Source organism: Poecilia mexicana, unplaced genomic scaffold (genome assembly GCF_051168715.1).
Source record: "Poecilia mexicana isolate PSO_F unplaced genomic scaffold, ASM5116871v1 scaffold_2, whole genome shotgun sequence".
Lineage (NCBI taxonomy): Eukaryota > Metazoa > Chordata > Actinopteri > Cyprinodontiformes > Poeciliidae > Poecilia > Poecilia mexicana.
This window is the reverse complement of record NW_028263371.1, coordinates 7,100,669-7,122,244: the sequence shown is the minus strand read 5'-3', so window position 1 is coordinate 7,122,244 and position 21,576 is coordinate 7,100,669. Positions and strand designations below refer to the sequence as shown.

The 21,576-nt window shown below is 38.1% G+C and overlaps 1 protein-coding gene across 2 annotated transcripts; it reads right to left on the bottom strand.

Annotated features, from left to right (window-relative positions):
* Positions 1-1,145: 1,145 nt before the first annotated feature.
* gne (glucosamine (UDP-N-acetyl)-2-epimerase/N-acetylmannosamine kinase) lies at positions 1,146-21,576 on the bottom strand. Of its 2 annotated transcripts, none has more exons than XM_014970339.2 (14): positions 21,409-21,576; positions 13,076-13,150; positions 12,537-12,685; positions 12,216-12,462; positions 11,903-12,110; positions 10,542-10,694; positions 9,568-9,780; positions 8,421-8,508; positions 7,719-7,929; positions 6,991-7,120; positions 6,672-6,893; positions 4,505-4,687; positions 4,303-4,419; positions 1,146-3,072 (listed from the first exon to the last, which is right to left on the bottom strand). In XM_014970339.2, exons 2-14 carry the CDS (start codon positions 13,130-13,132, stop codon positions 2,837-2,839), a joined length of 2,214 nt encoding a protein of 737 aa, XP_014825825.1. In that variant the 5' UTR covers positions 13,133-13,150; positions 21,409-21,576; the 3' UTR covers positions 1,146-2,836. The 2 variants fall into 2 exon arrangements, with proteins under 2 accessions (XP_014825825.1, XP_014825823.1); XM_014970337.2 differs by lacking the exon at positions 21,409-21,576 and adding an exon at positions 18,022-18,221.

Genomic DNA, 21,576 nt, shown 5'->3' with positions numbered 1-21,576 from the left:
CTTTTTGCAAAATAATTTGAAAAGCTTAGCATACAAACAAACTGAGAGTATTTCATCCTGATATCTGATATACTGATATCAAATGTTTGTCTCAACGGTGAAGACAAGACATACCCTAAATCTCAGACCTGCTGCTGCAATCAGGGAGAAACGTTCATGGTGGATAAAAGTATTGAGCACAGAAAGAAAAAAATGGAAATAACTGTTTTTTGTAAGGGGGGGGGGTAAATTATGCTTCCTCTCTCTATCCCTTTAAAATCGTCACATAAAATCCTTGTAAAATTCATTGATTTTGGGTTGAAAAGTGACAAAATAAGATTCAGATGTATGTTTCTCTGCTCCTCACATACCTTCTTTTGCATTGATTTTTTAAAAAAGTACTAGTTCCAATGGCAGATTATTTCACTTTTAGGAAAAAAAATGTCCTGCTATAAGTGAAATATTCTGCCATAGGAATTAGTATTTAAAAAAATACATAAGAAATTACTTAAAACAAGCTCCTATATTTTGCTAAAAAGCTGCTTGTAATTAGTTTCACCTTATTTTAAAGTTTATCAAGATATTAGCACTAGAAACTAGACAACACATACTTGGTAAGATTTTGATTGGACAGTTGCCACATCAGAGGGATACTTTTTTATTTACTTTTTTACCATTTCTGGGTAAGAGACATAGCACTACTTCAATCTGAACCCAGCAAATTATAGGTTTGCCTTTACGAAATCACAAAGTATCCATTTTGAGCTTTATCCTTTCCTTCTGTAGCGCACAAGCTGGCATTGTAACACCGTCCTTGCAACAAAAACAGTTGTGTCCTGCTAAGGGATTGTGCTCCACTGTTTAATAATTAACTCCAATAGTCTCTTGAGATCTCAGGTGACAAGCAAACATTCGCCTGGCTGTTGAAGTATGCAGCTAGGAGGAAAAAAAAGGCTGGGTTTTACAACATGCGAGTAATCTGAGAGAGCCTTAAAATCACAAAGGTGGGCCAGAAAGTGTGCAAATGGAAAAAAGTTTCACAAATGATGCAGGAAACAAGTTTTAATTTATATTATTAACGACATGAAGGATGAACAAAAGTGGTTCCAAAACTGATCCTTGAGGGACTCCGCCTTCTGACGGGAGACATAATTGAACACAGACTCTTTTAATATCCAAAATGTTTTATTAATTGGACCAACAAAATCATTAAGCTTCTAGAAATATATTTTATACGGCACATAATGTACAACACAACGTGTAGAAGTACATACAAACCTCATTATTCAACTTCAAAAGGCATCCTCCAAATGTCTTCATAAGGTCAGAGGTAATGTAGAAAACACATTCTATACATCCATCTCACCAGCCTGTAGCAGCTGCAAGGTTTTCTGTCAGTACAGCCTCATGTGATGTGCAGTAAAAATAAAATTCATAACATTAAATACAACAATAGCTGGTACCCCCCCCCACGCCCCTGGAAGACGAGAATAATAAATGATATACAGAAACCTGACAAAGTAAGCCGGTTTAATGGATTTAGAACACACAGCAGAATGTCTCAACACTTTGGTCACATCTGGGTTTTGATAAAAAATAAAAATGACCCCCCCAAAGCTTAAGAGCTTCATTAAAGCTTTGCTTTACTGTAAGGAACTGTACTCTGCCTACTTCCCACCACTTGCATGTCAGTTTAGAACATACTAGCATTTTCTTCTCCCACCCAAAACGCATATACGTACTTTTATTTTGCGGCCCAAATAGCACCAGAAACATTCAAACACAATGAAATGATGTTAAAAATTTGATCAGAACAAACAGTTTTTCACTGCAGTGAAAGAAATAAGGTCCACTTTGTCAAAACAAGACTAAAGTCAAGATTGAATATCCAGAAAACAGGTAAAAGAGATTCACTGAGTTTGGACTTCCAGCAAAGACGACTAGCTGAAGCAAACTGCCTCCAAAATGAGGGAATATTTTGGGAATTGCAGCTCTTTAACGTGGGAACGTCTGGAGATTATTTCAAGGGCGCTATTCGGGTTTGGAAAAGATCACAAGATCCTGTGATGGGAGAGCATAAATCTGAGCATATTGGGAAAAAGTCAATATATAAATATGCACATTTAAAAGCTTAGTGAATATTTTCATTCTTTAGAAAACAACACCCTCTTAAGTAATGGTTAGCAGACGTGTCCTTTTCTCTGTTGTTCCCCTTCACCAATTTCCACACATTAGACACATTCGCTACAACAGTAAGATTGCCACCGACATATTGCACACAGAAATTTGGCCTAAAGACTTAAAAAGATTCGGTAGCTCCGGAGCATCTTTGTTTGGACTGATGGAGCCAAGAACTAGTACAGATCTGTTGAAAATAAAATTAAATAAACGGCTTAAAATGGCTTATAATCTGAACCATAGTGGTATCAGTTTAGCCATCGTCATGCTGGTGATGTTAGCAGACGACATAGGGAGAAACTTTGTGGTACATGTAGTATTAGGTTTGCCTAAATTCACCAAAACAAAGGCAACTGGAAAATGCTTCACAGCTTAGATGGCAAATGACAACAAAGATAAAAAAACCCCCCCCAGAATAATTTAGCTAGAAAAAAACGGAATATAGTGCAATAAACTAGTTAATTACCTCACCAGCCCTCCCCCACTTTCAAACTACAGTTATTAATGTCTGTAAACAAGCAATCGACTTATAGGGTTGTTCTCCCAAAAACTGTTTAAATTAGGATAAGGATTCATTGCAATACAAGATTCAAGTCTTCACTACAAGCCCTTCCTCCTTTTATCAAGGTTTACTCGATATATTCTGGTAAAACATCTTCCAAGTGTGTTTCCGGTTCTCTCAGTACGTCCTCCTCGTAGCGTAGTCCAACACCATGCTAGCAGCGCCGAGCAGGGCCGGTTCTTCCAGGTCGGACTTGACGACCTTGATGCTCTGGGCGGAGAACAGCGCTCTCTCCAACATGACCTGCTGCACCGGGGCCTGGTAGTAAGACGCCAGGACTCCGGACAAAATCACCAGCGACGGGTTGACTATGTGGAGGATGTTGACGATCCCTACGCCTAGCGCCAGGGACGCTGCGACAGGAAAAAGACACAAACACGGTTTAGATTTTTCTTCTAATTTTTCAGCCTTCTTCTTAATTCAAAGCAAAAATAAACCTTCACTGATGGGAAAATGACCAAAGCTATTCGCAAGTGAAAAAAAACAACAACAAAAAAAACAAGTGACCAGAGTTTACGACCAAAACGCAGAGTTTGTGTGTTGTAAGTAAGAAAGCAGCAGCGTTCTGGGTCAGCTGATTGATTTTTTTAGGCAGACTTGTGAATACACTGCTGCAGTGATCAATGTGTCTAAAGACAAACACAAAGACGAGTTTCTCTAGATCTTGCTGGGACATTAGTCCTTCAATCCTGGAAATGTTCCTCAGGTGGTAGAAGGCTGATTTTGTAACTGTCTTTATGTGTCTCTGAACGTTCAGGTATGGGACCATCACTTTGTCTTCACTTGTTTCTAGCTAACAACTGAAGATGAGTGAGGACTCTGAGTCGTTCCTCTTTACGTCTAAAGATGATAACTTCAGTTTTGTTTCTGTTCAGCTGGAGAAAGTTGTGGCACATCCACAATTTGTTCTAATCATCAATTCATGTCTTGGAAAGGTTCTGTCACCTGGTGACATTGTAATGTATAGCAGTGTAGTGAAAAGTTAATCGGTATTTATGTACAGTCTATCAATTACAGCCAGACCAAACAGCTTTGTATCCTCAAAGGGCAGAGCTTTGTGCAGAAAAAATACCACCTGCTGAAAGCTCGGGGTAATTTTTGCACATTAAAAAAAAAAAAAAAAATCCCACTAGTCACTAGTATATTTTCAAAGAGTGAATGTAATCATTTTATAAGATATGTTTAGCTACGTTATGTAATATTGAGCTTCAGTGAATGCTTTTTATTTACTTTTCAACAACTCGGTTAAAGGGGATGAATCATTTTAATGTATTTAAAAGTCTAAATTATCACGAATGGCTCATTAGATCACGACCTGAAGTTCTTTGATAACTGAAATATTAAATAAAACAGTGAAATGTTTTTCTCTATCATTTTGATCACTTCAATGGTTATAACTCCGATCATTATAGTGCTCTGATGTGTTTATATTCAGCGTCTTACTTTATTTCTAAAATAAGAAGCTTAAAAACGATTTCAGATGTCTTGATGGCTAGTTCTTTGTCAATATTGGCTTTTTTATTTTTTACAGTTTAAATCAAAATTCTGCATATTTGATTGCGTGTCGGCGTCTGTGCTCCAACCTTTGTGCAGGACAGCGTTGGCCTTGGAATTGCCTTTCCTGGCCGCGCTGATGAGGTGGGCGGCGGTGATCGGCTCTGCAAGCTTCACATCCATCCCATCCATCTTCAGCAGCTCCTCTGGAGAAAGGAAGCCCCAACAGGTCACGACTTTTGAACAGCGCTGTCAAAAAGAAAATGAAATAGCAGAGAAGACGGAGCTCACCGTCGTGCAGTCGCTTGGCCTCCCTCTGCAGGGCCATTCCGGACGCGAAGGCTTCGATGCAGCCCTGGCTGCCGCAGGAACACTCTGGGCCGTCCAGAGAAACCTTGATGTGACCCAGCTCAGCGGCGCAGAAGGTGCTGCCATGGACCAGCTCGGAGTTATGGATGATACCTCCTCCAATACCTACGAAGGCAAAATATGTTTTTTAAGCTATTAGTGCACCTGATACAACAATTAAAGTGATGAATTAGAGATCATGGTTTTAATTGTTAAACTTGGTGAAAATAAATAAATAAACAAATAAAATCTTGAAAAGATTTCATAAATGCAACACAACTATATGCATTTTCAGTTTTTTTTATTTTATTTTAAATCTTAGGAAAAAAATAAAAAATCAAGTCGTTACATGTAGAAATAAACATCTGCCTCACTTCTAATAAGGTTTCTTGAAGCAACTTTGGTCAATTATGCTCAGTTAACAGCAAAAAACACAAAATCTTACAAAGTATTTTTGTCTAGTTTGTAGTGCAAATATCTTAGTAGACTTGAAATAAGACAAAACTCACCTACAAGCAGCTTTTCAGCAAGATATAGCTGCTTGTCTAAATTAAATAATTCCTTCATACACATTAAAACAAAGTAGAGGTGTGCCGATCGATCGGTCACCGATCACGATCGGGCCGATTTTCGTGAAAAAATGCATGATCGGTGATCGGCGATCATTGTCTCTTTTACCGATACCGATCATCTCATTTCCAACCTGCCTGTCCAGCTGGTCTCCTCTTTCCTTCACACTGCGCAAACGCGCAGCAACAAATCCTAAGCGATGTGTAACTATAACACACTGAGTGAATGGGGAAGTTTGCGTGTTGCGGCGGAAAATTGAAGCAGGTCAAAATGCATCAACACAACGAAGCTAATACGACATAAAAACAATGAGATACTGGACGGAGTTTGGCTACATCGAGGCTCACTGCAGTAAAAAAGACATATGGAGGATCAGACAGCAGGTAAAGCAGCGCACAGCTACAAACACTCACCCGGATTAGCATGACGGTCAGAAAGCTAAACAAATAACCCGCAAAATTATTTGTCTTCGTGCTGCGATGTAAGACGCTGGTTCTGCTCTCCTGTTGAACCGCTGCTACAGGTAGTAATATTTGACAGACGGAGCTTCGCTTCTGCTCCACCTGGTAGTGACTCTCACACCGAACCTGCTTAAAGCTGCAGCATCTAACTTAAAAAAAAATAATTTTACATATGTATTAAAACTTTCGCTGTCCTAACATGAGACAGATAATCTCTGAAAAAAAATCGATCTCCTCCCTGATCTGCATAATTACTCCGCTCAGTCAGAAACAGCCAATCAGAGCTAGCAGTAATCAGCTAGCCGCCATGCTATCAGGAAGTTTTCATTCAGTAACTCTGGATTGTTTATTGTAATGGAACCTGTTTTTGCCTTTGAATGTTAAGTTTTATACTTGAATTTTGTGGCAATGTTGAGAGGTTTTATTTTGGCTCTTTGTATTATTTAGCCTCTTCAGAGCCTTCATATGTTATCAGTCTGTTAAAGATAGTATTATTGATACCAGTACAATTTGCACAAAGCCTGTTTTGTTTAGTTTTCTTCTTGGAAAAAGTTATTAAAAACAAGTTTTTGTCTAAATTAAGGTGAATTCATGGTTCCTTTTTCCACATAATGTAACCAGTAGTGTTTATGATAATAATAATTATGTGATCGGTATCGGTGTATCGGCCCTCATGGGTGATCGGTATCGGGAGGAAAAAACCTGATCGGCACATCCCTAAAACAAAGTACTAGTTTCATTCACAGATTATCTCACTATTAACAAGACATTTTCTCCCAAGTTTTAAATGAAAAAAATCTGCCAGTGGAACTAGTATTCTTTGAAAATCAATATCATTGATTTAAAACATAATTTTAAGTGAATAATTTTCAAAACTTTTCAGCTATATTTTGTTGAAAAGTTACTTGTGAGTCAGTTCAGTCTCATTTCAACAGTACTGAGATATTTGCATTAGAAACTACTCGGTAAGATTTTGTGTTTTTACAGTGTTAGTGACAATTCTCAATTTTAACGTTGGGTTAGTAGTAAATGTGACATACAAATGAAGGTGTGATTTTATACGATACTCGCTTTCTCACCTGTTCCTGTGATGACGGTGACGAAGTTGTCCACCCCCCTGCCGTGGCCAAACTTCCTCTCGGCCAGCGCAGCGCAGTTGCCATCGTTGTCGACCCAGACGGGCAGGCCCAGGGCGTCCGAGATGGGGGTCCTCAGGTCCACTGAAGACCACTCCTGGATCAGCTTGGTGGAGTGAAGGACGATGCCTTCCTGCGGGTTCACTCGGCCGCCGGTAGAAATTCCTAATGTGTGGAGAAAAAAAAAGTTTGAGAGTCCTGTAGCTCAGCTTGACAGCTGTTTTCAGTCCAGCAGGGGGAGCAGCTGCACATGTTTCCATACCAACGCCTAGGATCCTGCAGTTGAGGCGCGCACCATCTTGCACTGCATCTTTGCACATCTTTAATATCAAATGCATCCTGTCCTCAAAGGTCTTCGGATTAGGCTCTGTGTATTTCTTTACTATGTTGCCCTGGACAAAGAGAGAAACGAGAAACAATGGAAATTATTTCATTTTCACAATATACAGTCAAAGATTCAGAAAGGTAATAAATCTACATGTTGTGGAAATCATTTATCATTTATCGTAATAAATTTCTTATAATAAAAAATTTCATTTAACCTTGTTTCAAAATTTCTATTAATACTGTTTAAAACCCCCCAAAACTGTTCATATTGTTTGTTCAAAGCCTTAAAAATATGTTATAAAGAGTTCCAATCATTTTTCACTATAGTACCATAAAATATGATGACAAAACTTTCAGTTCATATTGCAGATTTCAGTTCACAAATTTTTTCTCTCCATAAAGTTCAAGCTCTACCTTTAAAAAAATCATCATATTAATAAAACTGGAAAAACAACTGCGTGAAAACAATAATACAGGTGCAGTCTTTTCCCACCACAGTTTTTCCTTCCACGCAACTTTCCAGGAACATGCTTTGCTATAGCACTCTGAACAGCAGCAGTTATTCTCATGACTTTTTGCATTAAATTACTGAAATAAATGAACTTTCCGATTAGATTTGTGAGCAATATCAGTCTCTTTAGGTAACCGTCTCTTAGCCCTAACCTGCATGCAGACGATGGCCACCCTCAGGTTGGTGCCGCCCAGGTCGACAGCCAGAGCGCTCTGTGTTTCCAGGATGTGATCGATGTCCTGGGAGATGGTGTCTTTCACAGGAGGAAAGCAGAAGGTCTTCTGGAGCGGCTCATCCAGGTCGATGCTACTCAGAAACTTCAGAATCCGGGGCACCGCATTGCCATCACCGTAGATTTTAGAGCTGTAAATAAACGTTAGTGTCATTATGTTTCTTAAAAACGTACTTTTTTGATCAAATCACTTGGTTAACTACAAGCTGTAGTTACAAATGCACATGTTTATGTGTGTCATTTTGTAAATGACACACAGGGACTGTAATAATTGTTTCAAAGACAAATTTCTTTACAAGTTGCTAAACTGGATCAAATTTTTACTTTCAAAGAATCAGTGAACTTAATTTTCAACCCCCTCTAGCGAAGATCACACTAGAGTTTCTTAACTGTGGTAAACTGTAAGGCTATCATGGTGTTTCCCTGTAAAAAGATGTGCCATTTGCTTAGTCAGTCAAGTTAAATCCAAATTTTAAAAATATTTTATTGGATTCCAGCTTACTTAATCAATGTATTTTAACTTAAAACTGGAATCAAATTTTGTTTTTAAAGTGCAGAAAGGTCCCAAAATACAGTCAAGTGGAGCCTCAACAATCCGGTGGGAAACTCAGGAAGTACCTACCCTGGATATCGCTTCCCAAACTGGAGCTCCAAAGCGTGGTAGATCTTGTTATGGGTGTCAGCATCTCTGACATGTAAAACATTTTCACCTGAAAGACAGAAATGTTGTTGCGGTTTTAAAGATAACGTAATGCTTAGACAGACAAAACATGGAGGGGGTTGATTAGTAAAATAAGGAAATGTAACTTGATTCTTTGTGAGTGAGGTGTTCTCTCAAAAAAATAACTACGCGTCAACATCAAGCCTTTGCCAGGTTGACAAACGTGGAAAAAGCATTTGCTAATGTGTTACATAATGTGGAAAACATGGGTGTGTTGGAACCTTGTGGCACTGTGTGAAAGTCTCGACTCATGTTTTAACGTTCTGCTTCCAAAGAGCCAGACTGTCTTATAATCTATTAAATATAAAAGATTATTACTATAATCTATTATAATCTGGCTCCTTTTTCATTCTTTATTTTGTCCATATCTTAACTATCATCAAACTTTAGTTTTTTTAAAATCACTTAATGTGACCTCATGAATCATTCAGGCGTTAAAAACCTCCTGAACTCCAAAACATATTCCAGTGGAGAGTATATTTATCAGATATATAAATAGGATACACTGGTGTAAATTCTCAGTAAACCTACTTAAGCACTTTGAAATAAATGGGATCTTTTGGCTTTTGTGACAGCCCTTAAAAAATAATATATTTTCCCCTCAACTTTTTAAACAAAGCTATACAAAAAAAATAAATAAATAAATAAAAATCTACATTTTAGCACCAACAACAATGCAGCAGCAGTTGAGTATCGGTGTCCTGTGCCAGAATTTATTAGCAGATTGTTTTTGGTTCAAAAATATTAATAGCAAGTAATTACTATACGATATTGTTTTTATTACATTAAATGTTATTAAAATGATTATATTAATGCTACAACTCGTTTTACCTTACTTTTCATTATATAAAGATGTTTACATACATTCTGGCTGTAGAGCAAAATAATTCTGACATTTCATAAGTAGCAACTTGGGATCATTTTCCTCTAACAATTTTAACTGTTTAATTATTCTGTAAGAAAAAAAAAAAAAAACAACTTTTGTGCAACAAATGCATTCTTAAAGGTGTCACCATGGCAACAGCTAGCTGAAGCTAGTGAAACCTACCCGTTTCTCTGCCTGTTTGCCTTGTTCCCAGGTTGATGACCGGCGTGCCGAAGGCCCCGGCCTCCCGCACGCCGCAGCTGCTGTTTCCGATCATGCAGCCGGCGTGCGACAGGAGCTGGATGAACTGCTCAAAGGGAATGTGCTTCACTGCCCGAAAGTTGGGGTGCTGCTCGATGCCCTTCTTTCGCATGACGCGCACCATCTCCTTACTTCCTGTTTGGGTGAGACGGATTTGTTTCAGTCACAGTGCCACGTTTCCAGTCAACTAGCTGCATTTACGGATGAATCTAAACGCATCATTTGGGTTCAACAAACAAACTGGTGCGCATCTCAGAAAATTAGAATATATTTCAGAAATTTGCTTTAAAATGTCAAACTTATTCCAAGTTCAACATTCTCAAGCTTAACTCTGATAATCCAAAATTCACTTTTGAACTAAATTTGAATATTAATTAAGACATCACAATCAATTGACAACACGCATATGGAGAGGAAGCAAGGAAAGGTCATTACTAAAGATGCTTGTGGAACACGAAGTTGTTCCACAAATAAAACAAATATTTTTTCATCTATAATTTAAAACAAACTCGAATATCATGCTGAAAAGTTACTTGTAAGTTAGTTTTGTCTTATTTCAAGTCTATTGAGATGTTTGCCATCGAAACTAGACCAAAAATACTTAGTAACATTAAATGTTTTTGCAGTGTAGCCTACCTTAACATACCTATTAAGTAAGTAAAACATAATTTTTCATTGATTTCATGCAATATTCTAATTTTCCAAAAAAAATTCATTGTGCATTTTTATTTATGGTAAAAAAAAGTCATTAAATTAACAAAACATTTGAAATATACATCCCTGCATGATTAATCAATCTAAATGTGCGTTTCATTTAACGTATTAAATGCTTACAATAAATCAACTTTTTGAATATATTCTAATATATAATTCATGGTAAGACATGGGTAACTAACCGGCGTCGATATTAGGGAAGAGGATGAGCGTCCTCTTGTTGAAGGAGATGAGTGCGTCCAGCATCAGTCCATAGATTTTAATGGAGTGCTGGATGTCAGTGGTGACGGGGTGCTGCAGCGCCACTATGTAGTCATTTTCCTTCACCTTATCACCTGCAAAACCATCAGAAAACACCTGATTTCTTCTGTAAACTGAAGCGACCTCAATCCTGCACAATATATATTTTTTTAATGTGAAAACATAAACCTGCGAGGTAATCTGACAAACAGGGTTTTTGTTCTACTTTGACGAATCTCAATCTTAGCTTTATACCCTCAACTTTATAACTGCTTCTATAAAATGTATTGCGAAGAGTTTAACTTTATCTGGTTTTATGGCTTTAATTGGGCCTGCCTGCGTGTTTGCTTTGAGCCGTATGCCTTTAGCGTCTTGTTAAAGTATGACAAACATAGTCCGACGCTCTTGATCCTTATCCTGGTTTGGGAGAGCAGACTAACTCCCACAATAAAGAACATGCTTCGCCACGTTTCTTATGTTTTTTCTTTTATGTTATAGTAAAACTGTTTGATCTCCTTGAATTTCTGTTTTGACTACTTCAGCCACACCTGCAGAATCCTTTGTAACTAGCATTATGCTAACCTGACTCTGCAGACTGCTGTTCCACTCAGCTCTGATTGTTCTCCTTCAGGAAAGACTTTTCAAAGGCAGCTTATTGTCTCTGATTGTAGCCAACTGTATCCCCAAAGCAGAAACAACTTGTTCTTGGAAACAGTTAGCATTAGCTTTTTTTTTTACAAACATGTAGAATTTGGATTTATTTTGCTTAATTAAAATCCACAGATTCATAGATCATAATGGGCAAGGATTATATCCCCAAATCCAACATCACTTTAGCCAGCTTTCTAACTATACGACCAGACGGATTTAAAGAGGAGCGGCAAAAGCAAATGAGGTCGACTAGCTGAGTTTGCCAACTACAGAAGGCGTCATGGTTCTGCTTGGATACTGGTCTGTTAACATGTCATGGAAGACATGAGTCCTGTCATAGATTAAAAGTCTTCAGTCAGAGGCGTCTTTGGATTTGTTGCAAAACTGACTGCTACTGGAGATCGAATGAGTTATGACATTTAGTCATTTAATTTCCTTTTGGGAAAATTAATATATTTCTGAATTGAACAAAAATGGAAAGCTGCCTGTTAGGAGGGGCAGGAGTTCTTTTGAGAAAATTATGTAGCCTTACATATAAAAAAAAATCTATGCAATAACAAGAGGGCTTCAACATGTTAAAAAAAACATTTAAGCATAAAAAAAATATAGAAACTTAACATTATTTGATTGGACCAAGTTAATCTGTGCACACCTAGCCAGCTTTTGATGATATCCATGTAGTCGTCCCGGTGATAAGTCGACAACAGCTTGTCGTATGAGGGGCATCCGGCCAGCAGGATGCGCGAGTGGTCCTCACACATGGCGATGAGGTGCTGCTCTGCCATGCGCGTGCAGCAGGCATGATAATGCGCCAGCTTACTGATCGCGTGGCGGATTGAGTCGTCGATAGTGCCGCTAACCTGTTGAGGGGTTGAAGGAGATGGAAAAGAAAACACGTCGTTTTTAATTTTCAGAACAAACACGACAAAGTTCACATTAAATCAGAAGATACAGCGTCCTCTTACCTCGCCTCCCTCCAAATGAAGTATCCGAATATTCATCAGTGCGGCAGCAGTTGCTAGAGCGAGAGCGTCGAAACGGTCGCCGTGGACGATCAGGATGTCGGGGCTTAGCCTCTGCAAGACGTCGGGGAGCTTCACCAGGGCCAGCCCGACGCTCTCCACCATGGCCGCTTCGTCTTCCCCTCGCACTATGGTGTGGAGTTTGGAGCCAATGTCGAAGTCATCCTGCTCAATCATACGGAACGTGTTTCTAGGGAGACGGTGGAGAACGTTAAAAACTCGACGACGATGAAGAACGGATGGAAAGTCGCTCCGGGTTCTCACCCGTAATCGTCGATGAGGTGGGAACCAAGCACCACGACTTCCAGTTCAAACTCTTCAGGGTGGGATTTGAGCCCAAACATGATGGGAGCTAACTTGGAGTAGTCGGCTCTGTTGCATGTTGCCACACACACTTTCAGTCTCCTCTTGTTCTGCAGAAAAAACGTAAGTTCAGACTTACAGGGTTCTTGTATTTTTCACACAGTAAAATTCAAGCACTTTCAAGGTAGGTTTTTAATCTTTTCCACCACCACTTTGGAAACAATACAAATGAGCTAAAAACAAAAAAAGACTATTTCAATTCACTATTTTTTGTAATTTATGACTGTTAATAATCTTCTAGGTAAACTACAACATAACAAAATTGTATGTTTTGAAATGTCTCTTTCACACACTATATTCCTTTATGTTTTTAATATAAACATAAAGGAATATAGTTTGAAAATATAATCTGTAAAAAAAATGTATAAAATACAAGGGATACTTTTGAACTTGTCACAACGAGCCAACTCCTTTCATCCAGTTAAGCAGAAGCATCCTACCTGGTACAGGTTTTCTTCAGTCTTTTCACGGTCCATCTTCTCTTTGGTTCTTTGCATTCTCAGATAGTACAGCTCCTAGGAGACAAAGCCCAGAAGATTAGGTGATGGTCCTCCAGGTTAAGATTTCTGCTAAAGCAGGTTAATCATTGTAGACCTTCCAAAGTCCAACACAGGGTCATACTCACCTGAGCCTTCCATGTATTCAGAGACTGAAGCATGAAAATACAACAAAACTCCACTATAAGAGCAATTGACACATACAGGAAACATGCCTACAAGCTTTATCGTCTGATCAAGCCTCAACTTCACTAAATAAAAATATATACACATTATTTTATTCTATTTCAGAGATATTGAGTGTTTTTGACAGCTAGTATATATATATATTTATAACTTCAAATCTTGACAGGTGAATCTTGAATGTGGACTGGCTGGGAGAACCTGTTAGCATGCATTAACAGCTAACGTTCTGAACGAGTCATGAATGCAGGTGTGGCAAACTTTCGTGCTCAGTCACATGAATAAGTTCATTTATTTGAACAGGTGTGTCAAACTCATTTTATTCAATAAAGGACACTTACATATAATGCTAGTGTACACAGGCTGACAGCAGACTAACACCAGGATATTCTGACACCTTATAAGAGTAAATTGTGAGACTAGTTTAAACTTTGAAACTTTCAACTTTCTTTAGTGTTTGAGCAGCTTTTTCAGTGTTACACTGACGATAAGAAGCAACAATGTTAGAAATCTACCAATTAATCAGCCAGAGGTAAGAAAATTGGCCAGTATTTTCTGAAAGTCCCAGTCAAATACCAAAAAATCCTTTTTTTTTTTTTTGCTACTCAATCAATGGACGGAAACAAAAGAACCATTTAAGCAGATCAACCAAAAATAATACACTTGTCACAGTTTAATAAAAATCCAGTACAGCTGATGAGCATATACTTTGAGGATAATCTAATAATTCCTGGATTTAAATCCCTCTCGTCTATCCAATAAATAAATGAATTAAAAAAAAAAAAGCAAAATGTCCTTCTCTAACTTTTTGTTGAAAGTCTTTAAAAAACAATAAATAATAAATCAGAATCAGGAGGTCAGAGTCAAAAGAAAACCAGAAATTGGTAGCGGCCAGGAAAAGCCAGATCAGTTCGTCTCTGAGCAAAACATAATCGCAAACCATTCAGAAAAAACAGGGGCTGATTGATTGATTTGATAGGGACAACCTTCAAATAAATAGGTTTAACTTGTCATATATATTATTTAGGACTTATAGTCATGGCTAATTTTCAATGCTCATGTGTATCATATTTATCTAATAATGCATTGCCACTTAACTGGGTAAGCAAACTTTAAGGAATTTTAGATTATTTTTTTTATCACTGATCCGACTCAGAAGTCTTTTCAGGATTTAACATGTTGAAGCAGTGGTAAGCCAGTGCTAAACATCAAATGAAATGGTTGCAATGTTTTTTTTTTATATCATCATTACTTTTTGCGTTTTTTTAAAGGTAAGTGGGTGAGATTTTTCTCCCACTGTTGTCATTTGCGTTAATCCCTGACTGGTTTCAGAGCCGGTCTCAGAGCTGGTCTCAGAGCCGGTCCATGACTCTTGTGTGTCCAAAAAACCAGTTATTAACCGGTTTGTTCCTCCACAGCCAGAAAGCCACGTCATTCAACATCTCTTTCAATAGGTTTGATGCTCCCACTGACGCATTCTTTAGATTCTGTGTATGACAACAATTTAAAGAAGCAAAAAAAAAAAAAAAAAAATCAAAAACGGTAACGTTTGCGTTATGCTGCTGAAAAAAAAAAAGTGTTCTTAAGAACCTCGTAGTGGTCACGAGAGATAAGTTGGTTATCGTCCAGCCCTGAGTTCTTCAATGAACAGGGCCTTCAGATTTGGCATTTGATCCTGTTGGAAATCCAGCTCTACTTTTCAGGGCATTACCTGAGGCTTCAGTAGTCAAAACACAAAGAACCGGTTCTTAGCAAAACTCACTCACCTAGCAACATAAGCACGCAAATCTCTTTGTGCTTTTGGATAAAGCAGAGTTTTCCTATTTCCTATTGCCCATGGGAACGTTTCACACCTGCGTCGATAGAAGACTCAAAATATTTTCTGTTTTTGCTAGGGGTGCATCGATTGCAGTTTTTTGGCCGATTACCAATCTTTAAAAAGTCTGACCGACCAATTCCGATTTTGGACTGAAACAATTAATTGTGATTAACTGATTATTGAAATAATCATCAACTAATTTAGAAATAAATTTAGCATTAACTGGAGTATCAGACTCAAAAATAAGGCCGTTTGCTGACAGAATAACATCCTCAAAGCACTAATTAAGCCAAAACTGTAAATATATATATATATTTTGCATTTAAGAAAGAAAATAATCTTTGTAAATATGTTGTACTCCAAAAGTGGCATAGTATTAGATTCATCCGGTTCAAATTCTGTAATAATTTTAAAAAGCATCTTTTGTTGTCCAATTATTAATTGGTTAATCAAAACGTAAGTCCTACACTGTACTGAAGCTAAGTCAAGCAGAAAAAGCTGAGCTTTTCACATTTTAATATTAGAAGGTTTTTTTTAGATGCAGATGCATCCATTGCCATACATGATCTGCTACTGCATTTTAAGCCATAAAATGTTTATTTCATTAAAAAAGGAACATCTTTTAAGGTATATCTAAAATTATATACAAAGGCTTAAATGGTAAATCTGAAAAATGTGCCAATTGTTTTATCTGCTTAATCATCAGAATAGAATAATATTTGTTAGTTGCAGCCCTGTATTTAATGCTGCTTATCAGCCAAAGCAGCGGTTTTAATATGGGCCCAAATTTTCAAATTGGTGCATCCCACATTCGAACCAGAATAAATGGAAACAGAGTGCAACACAAACCATTTCCTGTGATTGTTTGTGTTGCGACTACAGGTGGCAAGTAGTATTTGAAGCTATAACCTGGTACAGTCCATCTCTCCATCAGTGGTTAATAATGTACGTTGTACACTGTCCCATAAATGAAAATCCATTCATAACTTTGTATGTCATGGTTTAGGTACAGGATTACAAACTGGTTAGTTCAGATAATTGAAACAGTAAGGCATAAGTAAGAATTAATATTTCAAAGATGACTTTAAATTATCAACTTTATCAGAACCAATCAACAGCCTCCTAAATTATTTCCTGCTGCTTTAAAGAAAAGTCATAAGCAAATATCTATCAGTACATGTTCATTATAAGCTCATATTTAGTGCTCCCCAAGCAGTTCAACACAGAATATATTTTACAATATATTAGGGAATCCCTAATATACGGCAAATCATATTTACACATAAGTTACGTTCCTTGACCGTTTTAAAACCAGCTTATATAAATATGTAAAAGCCACCTAAATAAACAACTTTTTGATTTAATTAGATTAAAATGTGCCTTGCCAAAAAGCTCTGCTGATTTAAAGAGCAGCTCTGTCACCAGAAATCCTGACTGAGGAAATTTCAACACCACAAAAGTCAATTAACCAACTCCCCTGGGCGAAATTATTCATGTCTGGAGTTTCTGCACACAAAACAATTGCAACATCTAAATTCTTGAAGCAATTTCAGCTGTCGTTCTCATTGGGGTCGTTATGTGAATAACGTAGCAGTCTCTTTGGGGCATCTTCGCCGCTCTGTTTGAAGTCACGGTGACGACATCATTTTTTACTTTGAAACATGAAGAACTGTTTTCATTCTTGATCCTTGGAGAGTTCAGAAGTCGCTGTACTCGCCTGTCAACATAGGGATTGTTACTAAAATCTTCCACCCACCCGGTTCGCCTGCTTTTTTGTTGCAGCTGAACAACCGGACGGACAAGTCGAACTCACAAGTACGTTTTATTTCCCCCCCCCCACCTGTGTGCATAAAGTATCAGATCACTAAAGCAACTGCTTTAGTAAAATCACACATTAGCTAGATCTAAATCTACTGCTTTAAAACAAATTCTACTTTTGTGCATCGTTTAGTTTAAGATTTGAAGATCAAAAGAAAAAGGGAAAAAAAACCTGAGCTTCCAACGTGGATGTGAAGTCAGCCATGGCAGGAAAAAGGCTCATGTTCTCTTATCTTTATGGCAATATTGCCGGTCGCCTTGTTAACCCTGACCGACGTGGTTTCGTTTTCATACATGAACGCGGTTTGGTACTCATTCTGACACAATCTAAGCGTTTGAAAGCTTTACCAGCTGGTGTTTGTAAATACCGTGTGAAATGATGTGTAACATCAGTTTGCAGTGCCATCTATAAATACTGACAGACTGTTGCATAAAACAGATTTTACACTTGCTACTACTAAGAAATATTTATGCTGTGCTAACAAGACAACTCGGCACACCTCTGAAATAAAAGTAACTCGCCGTGGCTTCCTGGTTGTGGAAAATAAATGCCCGTGTGTGCTTTTTTTTTGGAACCAGTCGAGAATCATCTTCAACCCCAGTCCCCATCAAAACCAGTTAGACTGGCATCTTAGAACTTGAAATTAGTTCAGGTCTATCTCTACCAACAAGCTAGGTGTTACATGTTGCAATGCTAAATAAAAAAAAAAGAAAGAAAAACAAAATGTTGGCACATCTGTGCCATGTGGGCTGATCAAATTCACAGAATAGGTGTCACACGTTGCCTGATCGACCTGAATGAGACTCAGAAATGCAGCGGCTTCCACTCGAGCATCACAAGACAACATCAGCAGCCGACGGTGTGACATGGGGGCAGGGATGCATGCAGGAAGCAAGAGATGACACAGCAGCCGAAGCAGACGTACACACCACAGATACGAACAGGCAAAATGGGTAAAAGTGAGAGTGAAGAGGCTTAAAAAAGAACCGCAGCATAAAAAAATAAAAATAAAAAAGGAACCATGCAAGGGTAAAAAAAAAAGAAAAAAAAAAAGGTTGTCTGACTCACATGAGGGTTTCTGTTCAAAGCACCGGGCTGCTTTTCCATCTTCCACATGCTCTGATTAGGAGCTAAAAAAAAAAAAAAAATCCCCTCTAGGCTTCTTTTTTGTCTATTCAATCCTCTTTTTTTTTAATCACAACATTAAGCAGCAGAGGGAGAGCAAGCACCAACCAGCAAACACAAGAGGAGAAAGAAAGGGAGAAAGGTTTGGTGACAGAGACATGGAGCTGGAGGGGGGGGGCGGGGCGGCGTGTGTCGAATGCAGGGCAACGGCTCGAACCGTGGCTCGTGATTGGACGAGCACGAGGAAGAAGAAGCAGCAGCACACGTTCCAGGCAGACAGGAAAGCATAAAAGAACAGTCGCTCCTCTTCATTCAGCTAAATTAAGCCCTTAGATTTTGGGTTACTTGTTAATCCAAATCCACAGAAAGTAACTAACTATCTTACATCAAACCATTCTGATTCTAAATGAGCAACTTATACCCAAAAGAAAAAATGATTGTGATGTGATTCATATCCTCCCCAAACATGCTAAACAAATTAGGCAGATAACAGCTGACGACGTGTCACTCCGTGTGTGACATTAGGGAACGCCATCAGCTCTGCATACGAAGCTGAGCAAACTGTTGATACGGTAGCGACATCCTGGTCTAACTCCCCCTGAAAAAAGTAGTTACTGTGATATCAAAGTACACAAAAGAGTCGCTTCCATGTCAAGCTACTTCGATGAAGTAAAAAGGCAAACAAAGCCATGGGCCGTGAACTGTGCACCCATCAGTGTTCTGGCATTTTCCACAGCATTACTGGGAAACCTACAATTGTTTTTCAGCTCAACTTACAGCCGCTCTACCTCATCCAAGCTGTTTTATATTCTTCTCTTTTTAACTTTGAATCTTTTCATACCGCTACAGACTTTTGGAAATGGTACAAGTTCTCCGTAACCCTAGCAAGAGTGAGATTGTTGGTCTTTCAACCAACAAATTTGAGGTGGGCCTCAAGTGTGAGTTTGGAGGGTCTCTGTGCCATCACCCTCATCTTTACCCTGAATATCAGGACTCCAAAATATTATTTTATTTCCAGTAAGAGGAAATGTGTTGGCACAATTGAAATATTACTTTAAATTAGAAGTGATACAACTTTTTTCAGTTCCGGTACGATACTGAAATTGCAGGTTTCAGCACTGGTCGATACTGATATTGACCCAATACGATTTCAGCAAAAAAATCAAACACATTTCAGTCCGATTTGAATTATTCTAGTGGAAGATCAATTTACAGCTGTTCGCGCTGCATCACTAACTCTCCAAAGACCAGAATGAGAGTTCTCAAAACATTCCCAACTTCAGCCTTGATCCAAAGTCAACAGTACCTGCAGGGTGATAATACACACCAGGTATTGTTCTGTTGGGGTTTCTCATGAAGGAACAGAGAGTCTATCAGTAGAGGAGATGTATTATGTCTGGCTGAGTGTAGGAAACAAGATGAGAGGTTATGTTTAAAGGCTGCGAGAGAGCACTGTAGCTCGAAGTATAGACTGCAACACAAACCCTTAAAGACAAAACACACAGATGAAAGGTGCTGCGTAATATGGGGAAATTGTAAAGACAAATAAGGGATTTATTAATTTTACTTTTTGATCTTTTAAAGTAGATTTTAATGTATTGTTCTGTATTAAAAACACACCAGGATTTCAATCACAACTAATTACTATTTTTTGTTATTTGTAGCTACTTCCTCTGTAGATAATTTTACAGGACAACTTGAAATACATGACAGTAAAATAGCTTTATGTAGATATCTTTATGTACGTAAAGATAAAATATCTTTATGTAGCATCAGGATTTAAGTTTTTATTTGTCTTTAAGAGCTGTGACAGCTTAATGGAGTCGCCTAGAAAGCTAAAGACAAATCATTTATTTCTGACAAGTTGGACATGCAAAAAACAAAACAAAACAAAACAAAAAAAACAACAATGGTTCATTAGAATCAATTAAGCAGAACATACATCAAACAGCAGTTTACATGAATAAAGTATTTGGAGTTGGTAGCTATTTTCAAAAATGTTGCTTTTTTATTAGAAGGAAGTTTTATTTATTTATTTTTTTTACAATATAAAGAAGGCCCTTGAACTGCCTCCTTTTACAACCTATAGATCAGATGCAAAGGATTTAATGCAAGATATGTGGTATTTAAAAACACAACTAAGTTTTTTGTGTTTTCCTGTTTGTAATGGAAAGTCTATGAATCTTGACTGGGGAGTGTTCTTTCAAAACTCATTACTTAATTAGGCATAGTTTATTTTGATTATGTCATTGAAACCTGAATAAAGAACTACACACTGCGTTGTAACTTGTATGGATAACTGTGATGACTTGATCTTTAAAGAGTGTAATCTTTTCTGCCGTCTTGTGCTGGGTCAGCATCAGAACCACTGACTTAAAAAGGCTAAACAATCTGATAAAGGAGGCTGGTTCTGTTCTGGTGGGGATGACAGTAGAACCTCTGAAGGAGGATTATTCATAAAATCAAGAAAATAAAAGACACCCTCAAGATTCCTCATCTCAAGTCAGGAGCTTCTTCAGAACTGATGTAGTACAGACTGCTACAGGAGATCCTTCCTGCTCATCCATTAGCACAGAACTTAATTTAATCGAATCTGTAGATGCATAAAAACAGTTTTTGAACAGGTAATTTCTCCAGTACATCAATTCACTCTATCAGATTATTTGTTTTAATAGATCAAACTAATAAACAGAGTATTTTATGCTATGACACTACTTTATGGGTTAATTAAATCATTTCACTTTCGAAGTTACTCTACTTTTTTTAAACTGCCCCAGTAACAAGTATTTTATTTAGAAGTAGGTGTGTGTAATAATCCGGTTAAAAACTTGAACGTCTTTCTGCTGTTAACTTCTAAGGCCATCTATTGTTCCTCCATAAGACGACCACACGTTGGGGGTATCTCCGAGTTGCAATTTCACCCACTGCTAAAACCTAACACTAAATCAAGTCAAGGATTTCCTGAAACGATTTCACGTTACCGACCAGATAAATTCTTATTTTCACACTTTCTTGTTTTGCTGGTTTTGTCGCAACCGCTCTGACAGTTCTACTCAATGGCGTTAAGCTATTATCAGCTAGCTTGTTGGAGGAGTAAACAAAAGATAACTAGGTCCGCGAAATTACACCTTTTACAGTCTAACCACTCCTCCTGTGACGGACACGTTGGCCAAAAACCATCTTCACTCACTGACTGGATGTTTCGCAGTGGCCTGTGCTTAGCTTATGTGGACTCTCGCTAGCATAGTCCACATAAGTTCGTTAAAGTTTCGATGTTTTGGGATACATGGTGTTGTGTGCCGGCGGAGTTTCAAATGTAATGAGGTTTACCTTAAACTAGAGGCGTTGTGAGCACTTCAGGTTAAAGTCATCGATTGTTAGGTTCACTCGGTCCTCTGAGGCGAGTTTTCAGATAACAGCCTACATGAACATGCTGCAGTGGTACAGTAGTCGGGGAGGTTTTCCCTTAATTTCCCGAACAGTTCTCGAAGCTAAACC